Source organism: Protomyctophum bolini (assembly GCF_963924005.1).
Source record: "Protomyctophum bolini genome assembly, chromosome: 20".
Classification (NCBI taxonomy): domain Eukaryota; kingdom Metazoa; phylum Chordata; class Actinopteri; order Myctophiformes; family Myctophidae; genus Protomyctophum; species Protomyctophum bolini.
The window spans coordinates 13,495,044-13,518,686 of NC_137881.1; the positions used below are offsets into that span (position 1 = coordinate 13,495,044).

A 23,643-nucleotide genomic window follows, 5' to 3' on the forward strand; every position below is an offset into this window, starting at 1 on the left:
CGGGCAGAAACCTCCTATCCATATTTTTGTGTTTTTCGTAAATTAGTGCCCTTGCTTCTAAGTGGCAGATCCACAAGCTCGAAGCTTTGAGCTTTTGCTATTTTTTTTTAAATTGAATCCTATTGAGGAGAGACTTCTGCACACTCGACTTACTAAATCAAAGCAGGTGCGTCGGCGACAAAGCAGCAGACTGCAGTCACGTAGGAGAAGGACTCTCTCCTTTCTGTGCAGTGAATGCCGTCGGGATCGGGAGTCGAACCCGTGGCACACTGCCAGACTGGATTACCAGCCAAGGTGACTGGACCGCTGAGCCACGGCCCAGGCCTGATCTACGGATTTAAACTTTGTGGAAAGACTGGTCATGGAGGGAGGAAGATTGCACTGACTGGCCACACAGAAGTGTGGTGGTGGTGGTATCTCATAATTAGACATATAACTTCCCAATGGAGTAACGCATGCCTGTCAGCAGACATACAGCAGGACCTACATTATTGATTGGTCCAATTAAATACAATGGGGGGCCGGTGGTCAATAAATCCTTCTTGGCCGTGCAACAACATTCCACATGCCATATTGACAAGTGCAAAGCGCTGTGGCAGAGGTATGCACTCCACCGTCGTCCAGTCTTTGGTTCTAGTTATTCTTTTATGGCATTTCTGCCTTATTAGACAGCAGAGAGAGAGACGGGGAAGAAAGACTGGGATGTAGAGGAAAGAAATGACAAAACAACCCAGGACTTGAGGAGGGAGTTGAACCCATGATATTGGATTGTGATACGAGATACATCTGTGCCTTCTGTAGTGTGAGGGGTGCGTATAGGGCAGAATTCCCTGAGCCAGCAGGTGGGTTTGTGTGTGTGTGTGTGTGTGTAGGCTAATAAAGATTTCTCCTCCTTTTCAGGGGAGAGGCTGCCCAAACCTGACAAAGGCAAGATGCGTTTCCATAAGATTGCCAACGTGAACAAAGCTCTGGACTTCATCTGCAGCAAGGGAGTCAAGCTGGTGTCTATTGGTGCTGAAGGTGTGTTTTCCTCATGTTTTTATAATAATAATGAATAATAAATAATAACAATGATAATAATAATAATTTTATAATAATTTGTAGTAGTAGTAGAAATAGTATTTAATCTAGCACCCCTGTTCCGTGCATGTCATAATAAAAATAAAAATAGCAGATGTACAAGCTCACACGTGTCAACGTCATGACGTGTTGTGAGCTTGTAGATCTGCTATTTTTGATGAAGAGATGTAGACGGACAAAAAGGAGGGGACTAATTGTAAAGCCCTGGGGTGCTCCGGTCAACGAAGTGCACAGGATTTTAATTGGTTAGGTTCGTTTGCAAACAGCCCTGGTGATTCATTCTCAATGCTTGTTTAATCTCTCTGCAACGCCAGATGGGCGGAACAAACCACATTAGCACGCTATACGAGTTCTCCATCACAGAAAAAAGTACTAGATCAGTGGCTTTCAACCTTTTTCATATCAAGACTCATTATTTACTTAACATTATTTAGACCCAAAGCTAAAGAATTATTTTGTTGTCGTTGGATAATATTTTGTCCACAATTCCTTGCTGTATTGATGTGGTATCATAGGAGATGTAACAGGCAAACGTTGATCAAAATAATAATTGTAAATTCACTTCGTAATGCAGATGTAACTCTTGAGAGCGTAAAATGAAACCGAATTAATTTTATGCTCTCAAGATTTAAAGATCTACAAGGGTTCATTTGGTTACCAACTCTCCATCATTTAGCATGGGGACCACCTGGAACCCCCTCAAGGGCCACTGGTTGAAAACCACTGTACTAGATTGACTTTTAGACGGTAAGAAATCTTTAGCGCGTGGGGCTAAATGGTAAACCTCTTTCCTACATACTGTACACGTAGGACGTCTTTACTACACATTAGAAAAAACAAGATGACAATTCGGTTTATACGCCGAATTTCATATGCGAATTATTCTACATTATGAAACAAACTGTCTGTGAATGCAGACAGTATGCACTGTATATTAAAGCGTGCAGTCTGTTACAGATGAAGACTAGCAATTAAACGGTAGTGAATGTTAATTCATGATTTAAAGCCATTTACGGTATGTGTAGATATGATTTTTCAAAGATATGCTTATTACTTTAGCGATGAAACGAATGATGTAATGTTGATGTCAGCACTCTCTCAGAAAGCACTGGAAACTCGTTATTATCAGAACAGAGCATAAATGAGAACGGAGAGTTTAAAAAAGGTGTGATTAAGTATTAAGTGTGTATTAATAGTGATTCAAAAAAAGGTTTTGTTAAAATGTTAAATCTCTATATTCTAATGGTAAATGTACTAGTCTGATAGTATAGTTTGTTTGTTCAGTTTCAGGTGGGTTGCCAATTTCACAGTGGGTTCTGTGACTGTCTCCTTATTGGATAAAATTGGTATTCCAACTTCAAAAGACATGGAGACTCAGAATATCAGAATATAGATCAGTTCCACTTAACAGTGGAACTGATCTTGAATATTGAGAGATACCCATTGAGAGATATGCAACACCTCCAGCATTCAATAACCTTATATTCCATTGTCTAGGTTTATTTTTGAGAGACTCCCTTGTCTTGTAAAACGCAATTTATTTCACTTCAACTGGAATAGAACTAGAACTTTTGTACAGCAATTTATAACATTTCTCCACTTTGTACAGTTTCATGTGTGAGATATACAGTATGTCTTTACTATGTGTGATTGTGCGTGCGTGCGTGCGTGCGTGTGTGTGTGTGTGTGTGTGTGTGTGTTCGTGTGTGTGTTCGTGTGTGTGTGTGTGTGTTGTGGCTGTCACTGATGGACGTGTTTGGTGATTGGTTGCAGAGATTTGCGACGGCAACGTGAAAATGACCCTTGGTATGATCTGGACCATCATTCTTCGCTTCGCCATCCAGGACATCTCTGTGGAAGGTCAGTGTGTGCCCGTGTGTGCCCCCCCCCCCCCCCCCCCCCCCCCCTCGTGTGTGGGTGTGTGCGCACGTGCGCGTGTTGCGTGCATCCTCACACACATTTTACTGCAATTACTTCACATGACCTTCAACAACAACATCAGTGAAGCAGATAAAAACCATATACAGTATATTGTTGTGGTCGTGCAGAAACCTCTTATCTCCCTATTGTTGTTCTCTTCGCAAATGAACGCCCTACTGGATCACACCACAGCAGTGGTTTTCAACCATTTTCATATCAAGGCTCATTATTTATTCAGCATTTGATCCATGGACCACCATTTGATGAGATGTTGCCCCTCAAACCCAAAACTAAAGAATATTTTGTTGTCGTCGGATAAGATTTTGTCCACAACTCCATGCTGTATTGATGGATGTCGGTACCATTAGGAGAGATAACAGGCAAACGTTGATCAAAATCACAATTCTTCTACATTCTCTAATTGTGTAGACTTAAATTAAGTAATGCAGATGTTTAACAATAATTTAACTCCTGAGTGTAATTCTTTTTTTTTTTTACACTCAATTGTTAAAGATCTATAAGGGTCCATTTGGTTACCAACTCTCCATCATTTAGCTGTGGACCACCTGGAACCTCCTCAAGGACCACTGGTTGAAAACCACTGCACTACAGTATCACACAAAAGCATCAAGAGTAGCAGATCCACAAGCTGGAAACGCTTGTCGATCCGATGATGATACGCAACGTCCTGAAACAGTAACAGTTTGGGACATACGCAGTGTTGATTTCGTCGACTAATACTATGACGAAAAATGTTCGTCGACTATCCTTTTTTCACTGACGGAAAACAAAATGGAAACTAAATTAAAACTGAGCTATGACGACTAAAACTAAGACTAAATATACTGACAATTTACAAGAGACAAGAGATCCAGTGTAAGTCATTTTACACTTGGTTGCATGCTGAAAATATTTAAAGCAAATGTAAAATCAGCCATTACGACGGCATCAAGGCCCGCCAAAACACATTTTAGTCGACTAAATCGACAGTTGATTTATGATATTTAGTCGATTAAATCTAGACTAACACTAAAACATTCCAGGTGACTAAACTATAAAAACTAAATGAAGTTTCATTCAATTCAAGACTATGACTAAACTAAAATAGAAAATAACAACACTGGACATACAAGGTTACCATCAGACAGAGACGAATGGTCTCTGTCGTGAAGGCTACGCTTTCTCTTTGACGTTATATTGCAGGGCGCCACGCGGTCACGGACCCATGCAGGGCGCCACATGGTCACGGACCCATGAAAGTCACAATGTGTGTTTCTGAGGACACATGTAGTTCAACAACATATATCGTATATGCGTTCCTTCCCCTCAGTGTTCCATGAAGACATTTAATTTCACACTCGACGGGCCAACAACAAAGGCTACAAATGGCACAGCACATACAAAAACGTCAGCACTCCGTAAACATATTCAAATTAAGACGCGCATCGATGGGTTTGATGTACGTACGTATACGCACGTCCGCGAGCGCGGAAGACGTCGCTTTATAACATACATCGGCGACCACTGTGACTGTTCACGGGTCATCAAACGCCCAGACCGGGCCATTAATGCTGAACGAACGAACGCAAGGCGCCGTGTAGATATTCAAATCACGGCGCACACATTTTAATTAGTCTAACCAACGAAAGCCTCCGTTTTTAAATAAGTGTGTTATAAACTCGTCGTGTTGGTTTAACCCATTTAGACCTAAGGACGATTCTACAAATGTCTTCTAAATCCTGACAGTTTTCTGAAAAACCCCATGTTTCTATATCAGCGGTTCATTCTCTCAAACTATTTCATGTCAAGGAGCCCCATTTGAGTTTAAAACGTTCACTCTAAAATAATATATATTCAAACGTTTCCGTTTCATTTTCACGATTTTTCAAAAATAGCAGCATCTATTTTTCAATAGCTAAAGTACAACATAATGCTTAAAACACCAAAAGGGGAGTCACATTTTTTTGTTCACGCAGCATTATGATGATTGCTCCACAAAGAACTTTGAATGATTGATTGTCCTTTAAGCAAACTGACTCGGAGGCCAGGGATTTAATACCTTATTCATAAAGCAGATTTATTTATTTGACATCATCATAAATGCCCAATAATGTCTCCCTCCCCCACTCTCATATCCCCGTTCCCCACCAGTGTTGATTTCGTCAACTAATATACTATGACGAATAATGTTCGTCGACTACCTTTTTTCACTGGCGAAAACTAAATGCAAACTAAATGAAAACTGAGTGTAAAAAATGTAAAATCAGTCATTACGACGGCATCAAGGCCCGCCAAAATACCTTTAGTCGACTGAAATCTTATGATATTTAGTCAACTTAAACTAGACTAACACAGTAACACTAAAACATTCCAAGTGACAAAAATGTGACTAAAACTAAAATCTAAATGTGCTGTCAAAATCAACACTGATTTCCCACCCTGTCTCTCTCTCTTTCTGTCTCTCTCTCTCTCTCTCTCTCTCTCTCTCTCTCTCTCTCTCTCTCTCTCTCCCACAGAGACCTCTGCCAAGGAGGGTCTGCTGCTGTGGTGCCAGAGGAAGACTGCCCCCTACAGGAACGTCAATGTGCAGAACTTCCACATCAGGTGGGCCTGCGGCGCCACACGGTGGCCGTCACTTGGAGCGACCCCTCCCCCCCACCCTCTGTTTCATTCCCTGCCTCCTCCTGCTTTTTTGCCATGATAAAAAATGATTACTCTTCTTCACCATCATGTTCTGCTCTTTCCCCCCCAAGATGATGACTTTGCCTTTTTGATTCTAAATCTTATATTTTTCTTCTTCTGCCCCATCATCACTCCTTTCCCCCATCCTGTTCATCCTCTCTCTCTCCCTCCCTTTCCTATTCTCCTCTGTCTGTCTGTCTGTCTGTCTGTCTGTCTGTCTGTCTGTCTGTCTGTCTGTCTGTCTGTCTGTCTGTCTGTCTGTCTGTCTGTCTGTCTGTCTGTCTGTCTGTGTCTCTCTCTCTCTCTCTCTCTCTCTCTCTCTCTCTCTCCCCCCTCCCTATTTCCTCCTTATATTTCTCTTCTCTGGGGCGTCTCAGTTGGAAGGATGGCCTGGCTCTGTGTGCCCTCATCCACAGACACAGACCCGACCTCATTGACTACTCCAAACTGAGAAAGGTGGCCTCTCTCTCTCTCCTGCCTCTTCAGTTTCCTGCACTCTGTTTGATGTTTCTATGCAGTTATCGATTTAAACTCACCTTTTGGCTGCCACGCTGTTCTTCACTCTTCTATCGTAGTCTATTTTCTATACTCCATGGAAGTCATCGCTCTCTTTTCTGTCATTCTGTTCCTCCACTATTGCCTGAAGCAAATGCATATAAAGTCATGCGTATTGTAAACAGTAATCATGCAGTATGCGAGTGAGCTATCTTATAACCTTTGAACATTTCTGAATATTTCTCCTAGCAGGTCTATAAGAGACTGTGCAATTTTCTCCTTAACAATGTGTGCTTGCAAAGGAAAAATGCAGCCCAGAAAGTAGGTATCTGACATCTTGTGTGTGTGTGTGTGTGCACATGTAGGATGACCCCATTGGTAACCTTAACACTGCCTTCGAGGTGGCAGAGAAGTTCCTGGACATCCCTAAGATGCTTGACGCTGAAGGTGAGCGCATTATGAGTGTCTCATACAGGACTGTATATATTCTATACATTTACATTTAAACCACTGCAAAACAGACCGCCAGGCTCACATTAAACATACTTGACTAAAGGACCATTCACACCAAGCACGATTGTTCAGCATTGTACAGTTTTTAAACTATATCTTTATATTGCAGAGTGCAGACTAGTTAACACAAACTCCGGAATCGTTGCCATCCACAACCTCCTGTCTCGCATCTTAATCTCTGCAGTGTTGTTAGCTCCATGGTTGCATAACTAGTATTAACTAGTTTTAAAAATATTTCTTTCTAATTGAAGTGAATGGCAGAGTGATGGTGGACAATAACAGTTATTTATAGTCATCCATACTCTCGGTTAGCCACTCTCAAAGAGCACTTCCAGGTGGCCGCCATTCAATGCATAGTACAGTATTTGTTTTTATGTCATTCAGTATTCTGATGAATTGAAAATGGAGGACCCCAATGGAAACAAGCCATCGTGCTTTCTTGTTTTTTTTTAATCCTCTTAGCATACCTTGTATTGAACTGTGCTTTACTGTGATTCCCTTCTACAAACTGTTAATAAAGTAATCAATCAATCAATCAATCAATCAATCAATGAAGAGTAATTGATGGTTTGTCTTCTCCACACACAGATATTGTGAACACCCCCAAGCCCGACGAGAAGGCCATCATGACCTACGTGTCCTGCTTCTACCACGCCTTCGCTGGCGCCGAGCAGGTAAGATAATGTACCGTTAATGTTAATTCATGTTAATGAGGACTAATTGATTCACGGATTGAATCATTCCTGGGAATCCTCATCAGATTAGAACGATGATAGAAGTCCTTACATGTGTAGCGCTTACATACGTAGCATACCATTATCGTGATTAGGGCACCCCACTGAGCGATAGTCGGCTATTAAACGTCTGTATAAATTTGGGTTAAAAATGTAAGTTTTTTTTAGTGGTCATCTGCTGAATTTTTTTTAAAGGTATATTCACTGATTTCACTCAAAAAACCTTAGGTTTCGATTTTGCCTTGGGACCCAAGCTTTCATCCAATCAGGATAGAGAACCAAAAACTAAACCTAAGGTTTTTTGACCCCCAGGGGTTAACTGGGGACAGGGAGGAACTCCTTATATGGTCAGCACACTCTATAGTAGAGAGGATTATCACAACAAAACAAAAAAATAAGTGATATTTGAATTAAGTGAAATCACTGAATATAATATACCTTTAAGGAAGTGCTGGAGTCACAAAAGTGTAACGAAGAAAAAATAAAGGGAGGCTCCGCACACTAAAATCTGTACACAATCAAAGGATTTATTTGCAAGCTTTCAGGTCTACTGACCTTCTTCAGGCATCTGTGTATTCGGACATATTTATTTTCACATGCCCGTAGAAATCTAAAGATTGGTCCAGGCTTAAAGCCGCACTGGTGAGTGTTCGCACTTTGCATACAATAACGGCCCCATAAGTGGTAGCAATAGAAGCGTATCAGTAATCAGTATCCATGTAAACGCAATTGTGACTTTTAAGGCAGAGCTTGCCACCAGCGTAGCTAGTTGCTGCGAGAGTGAGGTCTAGCCAACACCAACTCTGGATTCCTGGATCGCTGCCCTCCACAATTTCCTATCCAACATCAGGTTCTTGAGCTCTGCAGTGTTGTTAGCCAAGCTGTCGCGCCGCAGCACGTCTACATAGGTGGTACGCTTCTTTCCCCTCCTGGCTTTGCCCTGGGTTGGCTCCCATAGGGTCAATTTACTTGCCTCAAGTTCTGGGTGCCTGACGCAGTGCCCTGTCAGCCTCATCCTTCGCTCTCTGACTGCCACCAGCATTGGAGGGGTTAAGTTAATTTTGCATCCATCGCCCCTGATGCTCTCCCAATACTTTGCTTAAAAGGGTCCTCCGAATCACAGCCGTTAATACTGTGTTGTTCGTTTTTGATTGGTAGAATTGACTGGCACACTAAACACTGTCAGGGTGATTTAATAAGCGCACAGATTAATCGATACGAGAAGGCAAAATAAATCACCCACGTATTTATTTGATTGTCGATCGCACTCTCCGGCACCCTGTAATAACCCCCCGTAATAACAGTATATCAACTAGCTTTCCCTTTACCTCCTGCACTTCCTCTTGCAATCCATCACTCTGTCACGCACGCACAGAAACACACTTTATTTCCCTTATTCTCTCCATCCTCTTTATCTGCCCTTGTCTTCGTACATCGCTCCTCTGTATAACTCTATCATCCTGTTATTTACCTCGATTTCCCCTTTTATCCTCCCTATCTGTCACTTCCTCCTTCCTTCTCCCTCTCCATCTCATGTTGTTCCGTCCGTCCCATCTCTACCGCCTCCCTCCCCCCCCCTCTCTCCATCTCTCTCTTTATCTCTCTCTCCATCTCTCTCTCCCAGGCCGAGACAGCTGCCAACCGTATCTGCAAGGTTCTGGCTGTCAACCAGGAGAACGAGAAGCTGATGGAGGAGTATGAGAAGTTGGCCAGCGAGGTGAGAGAGAGAAAGAGAACGCTCCCACGCGTACAGTCTGTTTAACACGACCTCCGCTGGCTGAACCGCCACTCACTTTATGATCCCGTCACCTTACTTGCAACAGCGGGAAAATGAAGTAAAAAAACCAAAGCAGGACAACCTCACAAAGTCACCCGCTAATATAAAGCCAAGCGGCTGAATTACTCCAAAAAGCAGGAAAAAGGAAGTGGAGAAACAAGACGTCCCATTCGTATTTCTTCGACATTGATCACCACTAGGCTCCTGGCCGTTTCTTCTCTAAAACATTGGTCTGGTTGAACAACTGTGCTTTTACAGAATACTTTGTAGGTACCCTCACAAACATCATGCAGTAATCCTGGTCTCTAAACTGCCTCCCCCTGGCCAGCCGGGGCGCCAGATGGAAGGGAAAGGAACTGGTTGGAATAACGTGTTCCTTCCACGCGCTACGTCCAACCGGGGAAACTCTGCTCTGTCAGGTGAAAGGAAGCGGCTTGGACTCCTCATGCATTGAAGGAAGCATGAGGTCAGTCCGTTGCTCTCCTCAGGTTGGCAGAGGGAGTGTAGAGCCCAGGATTACATTAGATAATTGACACAAAATTTATAAAAATAATAATTTAAAATTATTATTTTTATAAATTTTGACATCAATTTGCAAACTTGCACAGTCGTTTAGACTCGAACTCAAACACATATACAATGCATTATGTAAATAACTAAAGATATGGCCTTGCTTGCCTTTATAGACCTCCATTCTTGTTGTCGCAAACCACTCAAACCACTTTATTATGACGTATTCCTCACATTCATCCTTTCACACACAAAATTGCTGTCAAAATGGACACCGTTCCTTCCTTTATAGCTGCTGGAGTGGATCCGCCGCACCATCCCCTGGCTGGAGAACCGCGTGGCGGAGCAGACCATGCGCGCCATGCAGCAGAAGCTGGAGGACTTCCGCGACTACCGCCGCGTCCACAAGCCGCCGCGCGTCCAGGAGAAGTGTCAGCTGGAGATCAACTTCAACACGCTGCAGACCAAGCTGAGGCTCAGCAACAGGCCCGCCTTCATGCCCTCCGAGGGCAAGATGGTGTCGGTGAGTCGGGAATTTACCTCCTTCATTTCTTATTGATAACGAGCACCTTTATCCATCAGGCTTATCGAGCCGTGTTCTTCTCCAGCCCACTATCCACTATTATTTTTGTGGGGAGACGGCCGGCAGGCCGACAATAAGTTCTGAACAGAAGCGGCATCTTTTACTAGGGCCTTCAAATACAGTACCTTTTTACTATTGATTATTTTTTGACCGCGTACTCAATAAGCTTGTTATCAGCTTTTTTCGGGTATCGGGTTTCGAGCTCCATCCCCATTGGTGAGTGGATGCTCAAACACACAGCCATAAAAGTAACGCATACCAAAGGTTGTGCGCTGCGGTGCTTGGAATGAACGTCAACAGAGGAAGAAAAGTATCAGAAACTCTGGCTCTAGATGCAGTGAGTGAATGAGAGAGAACGCAGACACAAAGAAACGCCTGTGCACATACATACGCACACACATGAATGATAACAATCAGTAGAAACTTTATTTGTATATCAGCTTCATAAAACAAGCATTACAAGGTGCTGTGCAGGGTGAAAACAACAAACAACAGGAATACATAGACACCCATGCATTCACACAGATAGAACAGCTTTCAAGTCTATTCCCAATAGTTTTAAAACCCCAATTATATTGAAAATAACACACACACACACACACACACACACACACACACACACACACACACACACACACACACACACACACACACACACAGAGAGAGAGAATGATTTATTGGGTGAATGTACTTTGAAGTCTATCCACAATGTTCCCAAAACCCCCAATTAATTTGACAATAATAATACCACACAAACGTACACACGTGTGTGTGTGCACACACACAAATCCGTGTAGAGCTCAATACTCGCAACAACATTCAGACATCAATTAACACTTGCTTGACTGAAGTGAGGCCCCCTGCGATGTTATTGGCTACTGTCTCCAGACGTTTTAATATTTAGGAAAAGTCATGGAAGGGGAGCTTCTGAGAGCTTCAGATAATCAACTTCAAAATGTCAAAATGGGTCATAAAGACCTCACAGACACTCTGGTGTTAAAGCTGCAGGCCATTTAACACTCATGTGGTCCCGGCAGGACATTGCCAACGCGTGGAAGGGTCTGGAGCAGGTGGAGAAGGGCTACGAGGAGTGGCTGCTGACTGAGATCCGTCGTCTGGAGAGACTGGACCATCTGGCCGAGAAGTTCAAACAGAAGTGTTCCCTGCACGAGAGCTGGACCGGAGGTACGGACCGCTGTGCACAAATCTGTGGTCAAAGATGATTGACCACAGATTTGTGTGTGTGTGTGTGTGTGTGTGTGTGTGTGTGTGTGTGTGTGAGACAGACACCCTTTAGCCATGAAACATCACATTAATACTGTAGATCTGCCATCTAAATCAGTAGTTCTCGCATTGGAAAGACTTTTCAAAAATGTAATCGCCACCACAACAATCTAAAATGAGGCTGTCCCGGTTTTAATGGATTAAATCATATTATGTAACTTATGTCCTTTGGGCACTTTTTATTTTATAGGCACAGGCAACATATATATTTTGTGGCTCAACTATGAACTAGTCTGTCTTGCTCAGTAATCTTCAAATTGTAGACAAACTGGAATTCATTCATTGTGTATATCGTTAGGGCGGGTCATATATATATTTTTGATAATCAAAAGGCTTGGGTGTCTATTTTGTGTGTTTTTTGATGGAAAATTCAAATATGGCATTATTTTTTGGATAGGACAAACTCTAACCTACATGAATTTGCATTTTTAAATCGGTAATTGTACACCTTCTACCTCATTTATAAGATTTAAAATCCAAAGGAAATTCCAACATTATATCGTACACACAATAGTAATCTGCACTTTATGCAAACGTTAGTATAATAGTTTTTCCTTTTTGTGTGGTTGTCGTGTCTCAGGCAAGGAGGAGCTGCTGTCCATGAAGGACTTTGAGTCGGCCTCCCTGATGGAGATCAGAGCTCTGATGAGGAAACACGAAGCCTTCGAGAGCGATCTGGCTGCTCACCAGGACAGAGTGGAGCAGATCGCCGCCATCGCCCAGGAGCTCAAGTAAGGAGGGATGGAGGGATGGAGGGAGGGAGGGATTGGTGTGTGTGTGTGTGTGTGTGTGTGTGTGTGCACTCCCTGTGGGGGTGTGGCGGAACGCGTGTGTCGAATTTGAAGTCGGTGGGGCGAACTTCAAATTCAGTTTAGTTTATCATTCGTTTTTAAAGTGGGTTTGCTAGTTAAGTTATTTATAATATAAAGTCTAGCCCCCCAAAAAGCAAATGTGTTCTCTACGGTGAAGCTGGACTAGATGGACTTTATAGATAATGGATTGAGGGCTATATCTTGTGCCACCCCTTATCCCTTATCCCTAAACTAATTTGCCATTTTTTACTATTTAAAAAAACCTTTTAAAATAGTTCAAATAGCCGATCTACAGCTGAGCTCACAATGTCTCTATGTAGATAGGCTATTTTAAAATGTTTTTCAAAATAATAAAAAATGGCAAATATGTTTAGGGATAAGGGTGGCACAAGCTGGAGCCCTGACTGTGTTGTGTTGTACTGTAACTTTACTGTACCTCCCTCTACAGTGAGCTGTATATACATACAGATATAGTTTGACTGTGTTGTGGTGTTACTGTACCTCTACAGTGAGCTGGACTACCATGACGCTGCCTCAGTCAACGGCCGCTGCCAGGGTATCTGTGACCAGTGGGACAACCTGGGCACCCTGACCCAGAAGAGAAGGGACTCCCTGGAGGTACCCCCACACACACACACACACACACACACACACACACACACACACACACATATGGATACATGAACGCTGACGGTTGTAGTGGTAGAGTATTAAGAAGAGGATATGATTTAGTATTAAGAGACCATTATTCACTTCAGAGACAGACCTTCAGAAAAACAATATAGCCAGGTCAATTGACACTATTGAAATGGCCACGTCTGTAACCATGTCTGTGTGCTTCCCCCCCCCCCCGTGCAGCGCATTGAGAAACTGTGGGAGACCATTGACCAGCTGTACCTGGAGTTCGCCAAGAGGGCGGCGCCGTTCAACAACTGGATGGACGGAGCCATGGAGGACTTGCAGGACATGTTCATCGTCCACAGTATCGAGGAGATCCAGGTATGACTAGACGTTGTCGTTTAGACATTATATAGATGTTCATGAGGAGATCCAGGTATGACTAGACGTTGTCGTTTAGACATTATATAGATGTTCATGAGGAGATCCAGGTATGACTAGACGTTGTCGTTTAGACATTATATACATGTCCATGAGGAGATCCAGGTACGACATTTAGACATTCTATAGATGTTCATGAGGAGATCCAGGTACGACATTTAGACATTATATAGATGTTCATGAGGAGATCCAGGTACGACATTTAGACATTATATAGATGTTCATGAGGAGATCCAGGTACGACATTTAGACATTATATAGATGTTCATGAGGAGATCCAGGTATGACTAGATGTTGTCGTTTAGACATTATATACATGTCCATGAGGAGATCCAGGTACGACATTTAGACATTATATAGATGTTCATGAGGAGATCCAGGTACGACATTTAGACATTATATAGATGTTCATGAGGAGATCCAGGTACGACATTTAGACATTATATAGATGTTCATGAGGAGATCCAGGTACGACATTTAGACATTATATAGATGTTCATGAGGAGATCCAGGTATGACTAGATGTTGTCGTTTAGACATTATATACATGTTCATGAGGAGATCCAGGTACGACATTTAGACATTCTATACATGTCCATGAGGAGATCCAGGTACGACTAGACGTTTAGACATTATAGGGCAGTGGTTTTCAGCCCTTTTCATATCAAGGTCCATTATTTCTTCGGCACTTGAGCCACGGACCACGATTTGATGAGATTTAGCCTCTCAGAGCCAAAACGTAGGTAATTTTGGTGTCGTTGGATTAGATTTTGTCCACGATTCACGGACAGGCAAACGATAAAAATGACAATCCTCCTACATTCTCTAATGGTGCAGTGCACTTCTTGTACATTAAGTAATGCAGATCTTTAACTCTTGAGACCGTAAAATGAAACCAATTGGACCCGTAAAGGTATAGACTTTGGGTGATGTGCTATATGTATAGAGTATATGAAAAACAGGCCTGAAGGAATGTCTAAGGACCGAAAGCTTGCTGTTCCCAAAAAGAAAAGAAAAGTATTTGATTATGTAGTTTTGAGTGTGCGGAAACGTATTTTTTCATATACTCTCAGAGTTGAATTAACATTGAGGATTTTACAGTACAGATTTTTTATATTTTTATTTTATCCTTTAATATACGGACGAAAATGATTGTATTGTTATCCAGTGTCCAACCCTCTGAGTGTTTCCCGTGCTCTCTCTCTCCCCGTCCACATCCAGAGTCTGATCACAGCTCACGACCAGTTCAAGGCCACCCTGCCCGAGGCCGACAAGGAGCGCATGGCCACCATGGGCATCCAGAACGAGATCATGAAGATCGCCCAGACATACGGTATCAAGCTGAACGGAATCAACCCATACACCAACCTCAGCCCCCAGGACATCAGCAACAAGTGGGACGCTGTGAGTCCAAACCTTATCCAGCCCACTATCCAGCATTATTCTGTGGAAAGACGGGAGAGACAATACATTCTGAACAGAACCAGTATATTTTTTACTAGGGCCTTCAAACGCTCTGTAACAGACAGAAGGCAATTCACCTTTTTACTTTTTGGAAAATAATATTGAAGAAACCGTTCACTGATTAATGTGTGTACCGTCACTTTAGAAGTGAAATTTTGTTTACCAGGGCAGCGCTTGTTGGCAGGTATCGATATGTTTGTGCCAGCATTGGTGATTTGATATATTTCTTGATCACCTCTTATCTTGATTGTTTAAACATAACGTCGTGGGCCGCTATGCTCGAGGCTTGATAAGCCCAAAGCTTATTGATACCGAGCTCCATCCCTACCCACAAGGTACAAGTTACAACACAACATCAACTTATTGATACCGAGCTCCATCCCTACCCACAAGTTACAAGTTACAACACAACATAACCCATTGGGGATTTCAGTTGCCAACAAATTTCCAACCAGTTTCTGGTCTTGGGACAACAGACTCCCCCCTGGAGCAGACTGCCCTACTGGAGCAGAGTAACCACCAGTTGCTTATGTGTGTGTATGGGGAAATGTCAGACTGTCCCACAGTCAGTTCTAATTATAATCACATACATAGTGACAGGTCAGGAATAGTAGCTGCATACTGTATATATTTAGGGCACTGCCAGTGTCACTTTATACGATGAGCTACTTATTCTGTACAGTGCAAACATTCAGGGAGTCGGGGAGGAAGGAAATGGAACCACTTAAAAAACCTGGGCGTCTCTATTTTGGGTTTTCCATTATGGGGGGGGGGGGGGGGGACGACGACGACTAGTGTAGCGGTCCAGGCACCTAGGCTGACAAATTCCACCTGATGGTGTGTCGCGGGTTCGACTCCCGATCGCGACGACCTTTGCTGCGTGTCACTCACCAATTCAATTCAATTCAATTAAATTCAAAGGAGCTTTATTGGCATGAGAAAACGTAGGTTTACATTGCCAAAGCAGAAATGGAACAAGACAATCAAAATAAAACAATGTCAAATAAATATTGAATATAAATAGGAATTAAATAAAGGTTTAAACAGAGCTGTGTTACATTAACGCTTTGCGTAATACTATCTTGTGAAACTATTAAAAATAGATAGTCAGAGATAGTTATACAATATACATCCGTTAGCTTTATGCTTTTTATACTCCCCATCTCTCTCTCCCCATCAGTCTACTGTTCACTATCGATACAAAAGCCGAAAAGGCAAAAAGAGAAAAGGATTGTTAGAGCCCTTTTCAGTAGATGTCCTGTTGTGGCTTTACTGATTCTATTCACACCAAAGTCCTTGTAGTGGTGCCGTCGGCCCATGGGAGATTCTCTCTTCAGTGGCTTTACCGATTAACATAAAGATTCAAATACATAATCTTACACAAGGTCATACTGTACGCATTTCCAAGGTATACAGGTCAGGTACTATAGGTCTATAATTGAGACATACATTCTGCAGAGATTACTACTAGTACTTACTACTAAAATAACTATGTAAGGAAATCATCATATACAGATCTAATCTGTAATCCTAAAATAGTTAACGGGCTATACTGTATACAGCTGTAGTAATTCTCTGTTATCTAGTAAGAGAGTGGCGACACTAGCGTTGACTCCCACTGTAGCCTCGGAAACCCAGACGTTTTTATTTCCAGGGAGAAAAAAAAAGTCTGGGTCTGAGTCCACTTCAATTCGGCATAGAGTAGCGCAAACATTGCTCACTCTCTGCTGATTTCTGATTGTCTGCACCTTTGTAAAATTGACATACACACGCACACATGCACACACACACGCTCCTCTCTCTCTCTGTCGCTCTAAGTAATTAGTCTCATGTCGCGCAGCTGCGCATATATTCTCCCGGCGGATCCTGCCGGGAGCTGCCTATGCCATAAAAAGCATAGGTGAGTTCCAGGCTACTCCCACTGTAACAATGGAATGCGGAAGTGCTCATTCTATCTCGATGGGATAGTTCCAGCCATAGGAGCAATGTTTGGAACTATCGCCCATAGGCACTCGCTTTGCGGTGAGATCAAAGCGTGTCGCTACTCTCCTACTCTACACTCTGTACCTAGGTAAAGACCAACACACACAGTGCCATAAACTGCACCACAAAAAGAGCTGCCTGCCACTAGCATATGTTATATATAACTTATATTATAACATACAACCTTTATTAATCCCCAGAGGTAAACCCAGCAGTGACAACGTTACAAGCCAAGAACTAAAGATAAATACAAATTAAGTTCAAATAAATCCATCCGCTTACTGTACTGCAGGACATATTCCTATAGAGCAGTGGTTTTCAACCCATTTCATATCGAGGCCCATTATTTATTTGGCACTTGAGCCACGGACCACCATTGATAACATTTAGCCTCTCAGACCAAAGACTATAAGAATCTTTTGTTGTTGTTGTTGGATAATTCCATGCTCTATGGATGGTGGTACCATTAGGAGAGACAACAGTCGTTGTTGAAAATAACAATTCTAGAAGAAGACTTCTTGTAATTTAAGTAATGCAGATGTTTAACAATCATTTAACTCATGAGTTAAAGGGTCCATTTGGTTACCAACCTCTCCATCATTTAGTTGGGGACCACCTGGAACCCCTTGAAGGACCACTGGTTGAGAACCACTGCTATAGTGCAATGCCAATGTGCAGTTTAAGTTTACTGTGCATCTCAGATGACTATTTGCTGCACTGCTTCTAATTGTGGGTTTTGTACAGTATACAGTTGGAACCAAATATTCTTGCAAAGTTAACATTGAGGATTTTACTGTATGGATTATTATTAACCCATTTTGGGCGGGAACCCATTTTGGTGTTAGCATTATGTTGCTTTAGCTATTGAAAAATAGCAGATTTACGAGCTTGTAGGTCTGCTATTTTTTTTTAATCGAAGAACGACTGACATAGAAACATGGCTTTTTCAGAAAACTGTCGGGATGTAGAAGACATTTTTAGAATCTGATCTCAGGTCAGAATGAGTCTAGTCCAGTAGTCCTACTGTATATAAACTCTAAGCTGGACTGTAACGTGGCCCTCTGGCTCCCCCTGCAGGTGAAACATCTGGTGCCCCTCAGAGACCAAATGCTTCAGGAGGAGGTGGCGCGGCAGCAGGCCAACGAGAGACTGAGGCGCCAGTTCGCCGCCCAGGCCAACATCATTGGACCCTGGATTCAAACCAAGATGGAGGTACAGAGTCAGACAGTACATTGCGCTGTTGACTATTCCAAAAAACAATTAGACCATTTGAAAATGCTCACAATGTGTCGCGATGTGACGTGTTGTGAGCTTGTAGATCTGCTATTTTCAAAGGTTTTCTAATACATTAGAAAACTTGCAATGGGACATTTCTGCATTATTTCTGCATAATGAGTACTTTTACTTTTGGTACTTTAAATACATTTTGATGCCAAGTACATTTTGAATTCCAGACTTACTTGTAACGGAGTATTTCTACTTTTACTTAGAGATGTCCCGATCACGTTTTTTTTGCTCTCAATCCGATTCCGATCAATTGGTTTTGAGTATCTGCTGATACCGATTTTTCTCGATCCAATGTTTTTATTTTTATAGAACACTTATGCCATATCACAGAAGTACAATATCCCAAATCACAATCACTTTTTCCACCACTGATCACTCAGCTAATCGCTCAGATTCCATTCCAGTGTTGTTTTTTTGCAGCAAATTTTGATTTTAGTTTTAGTCCTAGTCTCTTCAATAGTTTTCATTTTAGTCACCTGGAATGTTTTAGTGTTAGTCTAGTTTTAGTCGACTAATTGTCATGCAATTATAGAAAAAATACATTTTAGTCGACTAAATCAACTGTAGATTTAGTCGACTAAAATGTATTTTTTCGGGCCTTGATGCCGTCGTAATGACTGGTTTTACACAGATTTTACACGCTCACAACGTGTCGCAGCGCGACTCGTTGTGAGCTTGTAGATCTGCTATTTTCAGCATGCAACCAAGTGTAAAATGACTTATACTGGATCTATTGTCCACTAGTCCCGTCTAGTTTTTATTTGTTGACAAAATTCACAGTATATTTAGTCATAGTTTTAGTTATCATAGCTTTGTTTTCATTTAGTTTTCATTTAGTTTTCGTCAGTGAAAAAAGGTAGTCGACGAACATTTTTCGTCTTAGTTTTAGTCGACGAAAACAACAATGTTCCATTCCCATCTTCTCACGGCCTCCTCCTGCTGTGCTTCTCTCTCTCTCTCTGTGTCCCGTCACCAGGAGATCGGCCACGTGTCCGTGGACATCGCCGGCTCCCTGGAGGAACAGATGAACAACCTGAAACAGTACGAGCAGAACATCATCAACTACAAGTGCAACATCGACAAGCTGGAGGGCGACCACCAGCTCAGCCAGGAGTCCCTCATCTTCGACAACAAGCACACCAACTACACCATGGAGGTACGCCACGTGCCGCGCTGCAAACATTAAACACATTGAGGCCCTGAGACCAGATTCTAGTACAAATGTCTTCTAAATTATGATAGTTTTCAGAAAAACGTATTTCTATATCGGTTGTTCTCAATTTATTTCATGTCAAGGAGCCCCATAATTTTATGTAATTGGCCGCCAACCCCCATCTGAAAATATTTTGTTTCAGGGACCTCCCCCCAGATTTGAGTTAAAAACGTTCTCTCTGAAGGAATAAATATTCAAAGATTTGTGCCACATTCTCATGATTTTTCAAAAATATTTTTCAATAGCTAAAGTATAACATAATGCTTGAAACACCAAAAGGGGTTCCCGCCCAGAATGGGCACACAGAAACACATTGAGACCAGATTCTACAAATGTCTTCGACAGTTTTCTGAAAAAACGTATGTTCGTTGGTCGTACTGTCGTACATACGTTGGTCGTTAAAAAAAGAAAGAAAGCCCATTTTGAATACAATTGAAAACATTGAATAGTCACAGTTTTCTTGTATATTATCACATGCTTATGAAGAATACTGGTTACACAAGATCTACAAGCTCATAGCGCAAAACCGCTAAAAGCGTGTGCATAACACCCGCCTGGCTTTATGACTATATTATGTGCCTGGCGTTTCTCACACTCCAACCCTCCTCTCCTCTCCCTCCTCTCCAGCACATCCGCGTGGGCTGGGAGCAGCTGCTCACCACCATCGCCAGAACCATCAACGAGGTGGAGAACCAGATCCTGACCAGAGACGCCAAGGGCATCAGCCAGGAGCAGCTCAATGAGTTCAGAGCCTCCTTCAACCACTTCGACAGGGTGAGACTGACTGACCCACGTCCGATGGTCCATGCCGGGGTGATCTTTGACCAGCGCATGGTTCCCAAAAGGTTTTTAGTTTCAAGGGGTCCATTTAGGACCACCTCAAGGACCCCAGGGGGTCCCTGGCTGGACTCCCCCACTTTGAGAACCACGGCAGGGTCTAGTGGACCACTGGTATCTCAGCCATGGACCACAATTATGGACCACATAATTACAGGTGGTCATTTGTAAATGGACTTTTTTGGAAAAAAAAAGATAAGGAAAGGAAAAGATATTGTGCCTTTTGTTAAATGCATCAAAAAATATATTTAAATAATATATATATTATATATTTATAATATATATTATATATAATATATATAATAAAGTCCAAATCTAGGAAATGTTTTGAAACAAATTAGCATTTGACTGCTATAAGGGCTTGATCTTATTAGTGGCTTGCGGTGTCGCACACTGTCAATAGACTATATATTTACTACAGGCTCAAAAGGAGTTGCACTTCCACGTGAGCTTGGAGATCGTCTATCTTTTATTCCCTTTTTTAGTCTACTGATTTTCCCAGGCCAATTAAGAAAGAAACCAGTGTTACACTATATCTTTGGCCCTGGTAATAAAGCTCGAAGCAGTGAGCATCATTAAAACGTTAATAATGAACAGTTAATGAGCAGTTCTAATGAGCAGTTATTTAATTCAATTACATTTTATTAAAGTGTCAAGTCTCAAGACACAGAGATCTCACCCAGAGCAAGCAATATTGCAACTAGTGGTAATGAAAAAACTCTCCCTTAGGAAGAAACGTCAAGCAGAACCCGACTCTAGGGTGGGCGGCCATCTGCCTCGACCGTGTCGGGGGAGAGAAATAGAAATAAGGAGAGACAGGGAGGAGATACAGGCAAATAGTAGTAAAAAAGGACAATATTAATTAATGTAATAGTGTAAGGTAATATAATATGGTATAACAATGTTGTCAGATAATATATAAGAATGTTAAGATAAGATATATTGTAGTGGTGTAATATAATATGGTAAGTTTAATGATAAAACTTGTTGATTATGTGATTTGTCTCATGGCTCTGTTCCCGTTCCCTCTGCAGAAGAGAAACGGCATGATGGACCCAGACGACTTCCGCGCGTGCCTCATCTCCATGGGCTACGATCTGGTGAGGACACTTTTTAACACCCAGTGGGCCAAATGTTAGACATGGATTCACGTTCTTCTCAGTCACCACAACTGATTTCACTCATTTGGATTCCATAGAAGTCAGCATGTCCGGAAAATAGGCTACAATCTACAAGCTTACAACACGTCACTGTTTGTCATTTTAAGATTAAAGAGTTTTTGAAGTGGTTCAATCGTCCAGAACATCCTAATGATCTCAGATATTCCATTAAAAAAACAACAGTTAATCCCCTTTATCTGGCAACAGTTTTTTTTGTCAGGGCTGATATGGCCGACTTTAGCATCAATCTGCATTACTTTAACTGATTAGCTGTGTGGCTACCAAAACATCACCATTTTACAAATTGTGCTAATTGTTTATGAAACACAGAGCTAGTGTGTGTGAGTGGTTACAGCCACTTTAATACTTTTCAGTTGTGCTCCCTGCTGTTCGGCTTATGATTCATATGGAGCGATGTGAAATCCTTCACTCTGCTAAATTTGCCACTCTGGGTTGAAATCAATAAGCCATCTTGGGTTTGCAAATTGATTTCTTCTTTAAATTTTATGCAGAGAGCACTTTGTTTTGATGTTCTTCACACTGGGTACTGGTAGAGGTTGAGTTTTCAACACAACTCCAGTCAATTTTCATAATTTTAATATTTACCTAATTTATTAAATCTTTAGGCATTCTTCTTTTATTAATGTGACAACTGACGGAGGCCTTCCGAAAGATGGGCCCAGACCGAAATCGCATACTAATGTGCTATTTAGTATGCCAAATTACTTTTTGGCATGTCCGAAAGCTTAGTAGCTAGGTACTAAATAGTATGTGAGATGCATACAAAATACTAAAACAATAGTCTGAAAATGGCATACTATGCACAGTATGCAGTATGGAATGCGTTGGTATGTGGTTTCGGACAACCAAAACCATTTGTATTGCTTACTTACTGTATGCCTGGACATAAAATGAAAAGGACTTACGGTAACATCATTACTACTGTAATTTACATAACATCAATGTGTCATTATGAGTATATATTGCTTAAGTGGTCAGACAGACTTCATTGATCAGATCAGGGATGTGCAACTTTGACGACGGAGAGGGCCACTACATTTCCACACTCACTCCAGAGGGCCCCATTGCATATTACTGTTGTAGCAAAAATGGCCAATCTACAAGCTAGTGTGACGTGTTTTGAACTTGTAGATCAGCAAGTTTTTGCTATATTTGAATTGAAATCCTTTCAATTCAATTCCAGTTAACTTTATGAAGTAAATACAAATACATTGGACATAGAAAAAGACAATAGCATTTTAATACTACTCATTAAGCTACTAATTTAGACTGAAGTAAATAAAGTTGGTCATGTTTGCATGTTTGGAATTGTAACAGCTGAAATCAATCAGTATTCTGATATTAACCTGCGGGCCGCATTAAGTGATGGTGGGGGCCGCCAGTTGCCCATGTATGCAATGGATCGCATCACTACTGTACTGCGACCTGAACTAACACATTGGTGTCTTGCGTTCCTTTTTACCTTTTTAAAGGGCGAGGTGGAGTTTGCTCGTATCATGACCCTGGTGGACTCCAACAACACGGGCGTGGTGACCTTCCAGGCGTTCATCGACTTCATGACCCGCGAGACGGCCGAGACAGACACGGCAGAACAGGTCATGGCCTCCTTCAAGATCCTGGCCTCCGACAAGGTGAGCTGACCACTGCGTGCAGTTATTCCATAGGACCGTGGGATTCCTTCCCAGCTTGGTCATCGGTCGGCAAGACCATACCACGATGCAAATATATTGCATTCATTTCATATTCAACTGGTGTCCAACTAGATTTTAACTTAAGGATACCAAGTGAATGCAATGAATGTCCTCCTGGGTAGGATGGGAATTTAAACAACAACCACTGCTATTGGACTCCAGCAGCAGTGTTTAGGGTTTCGGTTGTTAAGTGATGTTATGTAATGGGCCGCGTCGCATCGCTGATTGTCGGTTCCATGTCACTTCAGTTCACATTCTCTTGCTGGGCAGTAGTAGTAGAGATGTATGAATTTAACTATGGTTCTAGATGAACAGCATGCATCGTCAGAGCATGTTTATTTTAATGATCATTGAGCAATACTTGGATTGTGTCACGTCTTCGATCATTGGAACTAACATAGTATATAGTAGGACTGCACGACATTGACAACCTTTTATATCTCAGTATTATGCCAAATATTGCGATATCGATACGATATACGATATTACCGTAAAAAATGCAATAAGTGTTGCAGCATTGAAAACTAAACATTATTCA

The 23,643-nt window shown here is 41.9% G+C and overlaps 1 protein-coding gene across 1 annotated transcript in view; it reads left to right on the forward strand.

The window, feature by feature from the left end:
* Nucleotides 1-23,643, forward strand: part of actn3b (actinin alpha 3b) — a 51,136-nt gene that overhangs the window by 24,960 nt on the left and 2,533 nt on the right. Inside the window, exons 3-20 of the mRNA XM_080792540.1 lie at nucleotides 901-1,020; nucleotides 2,854-2,940; nucleotides 5,517-5,604; nucleotides 6,060-6,138; nucleotides 6,543-6,624; nucleotides 7,279-7,364; nucleotides 9,049-9,141; nucleotides 10,004-10,234; nucleotides 11,332-11,479; nucleotides 12,159-12,309; nucleotides 12,900-13,008; nucleotides 13,249-13,389; nucleotides 14,671-14,853; nucleotides 17,974-18,108; nucleotides 19,160-19,339; nucleotides 20,024-20,170; nucleotides 21,268-21,333; nucleotides 22,887-23,045. Of these exons, the coding sequence (XP_080648666.1) occupies nucleotides 901-1,020; nucleotides 2,854-2,940; nucleotides 5,517-5,604; nucleotides 6,060-6,138; nucleotides 6,543-6,624; nucleotides 7,279-7,364; nucleotides 9,049-9,141; nucleotides 10,004-10,234; nucleotides 11,332-11,479; nucleotides 12,159-12,309; nucleotides 12,900-13,008; nucleotides 13,249-13,389; nucleotides 14,671-14,853; nucleotides 17,974-18,108; nucleotides 19,160-19,339; nucleotides 20,024-20,170; nucleotides 21,268-21,333; nucleotides 22,887-23,045 (2,285 nt within the window). The remainder of the gene's footprint in view (nucleotides 1-900; nucleotides 1,021-2,853; nucleotides 2,941-5,516; nucleotides 5,605-6,059; nucleotides 6,139-6,542; nucleotides 6,625-7,278; nucleotides 7,365-9,048; nucleotides 9,142-10,003; nucleotides 10,235-11,331; nucleotides 11,480-12,158; nucleotides 12,310-12,899; nucleotides 13,009-13,248; nucleotides 13,390-14,670; nucleotides 14,854-17,973; nucleotides 18,109-19,159; nucleotides 19,340-20,023; nucleotides 20,171-21,267; nucleotides 21,334-22,886; nucleotides 23,046-23,643) is intronic.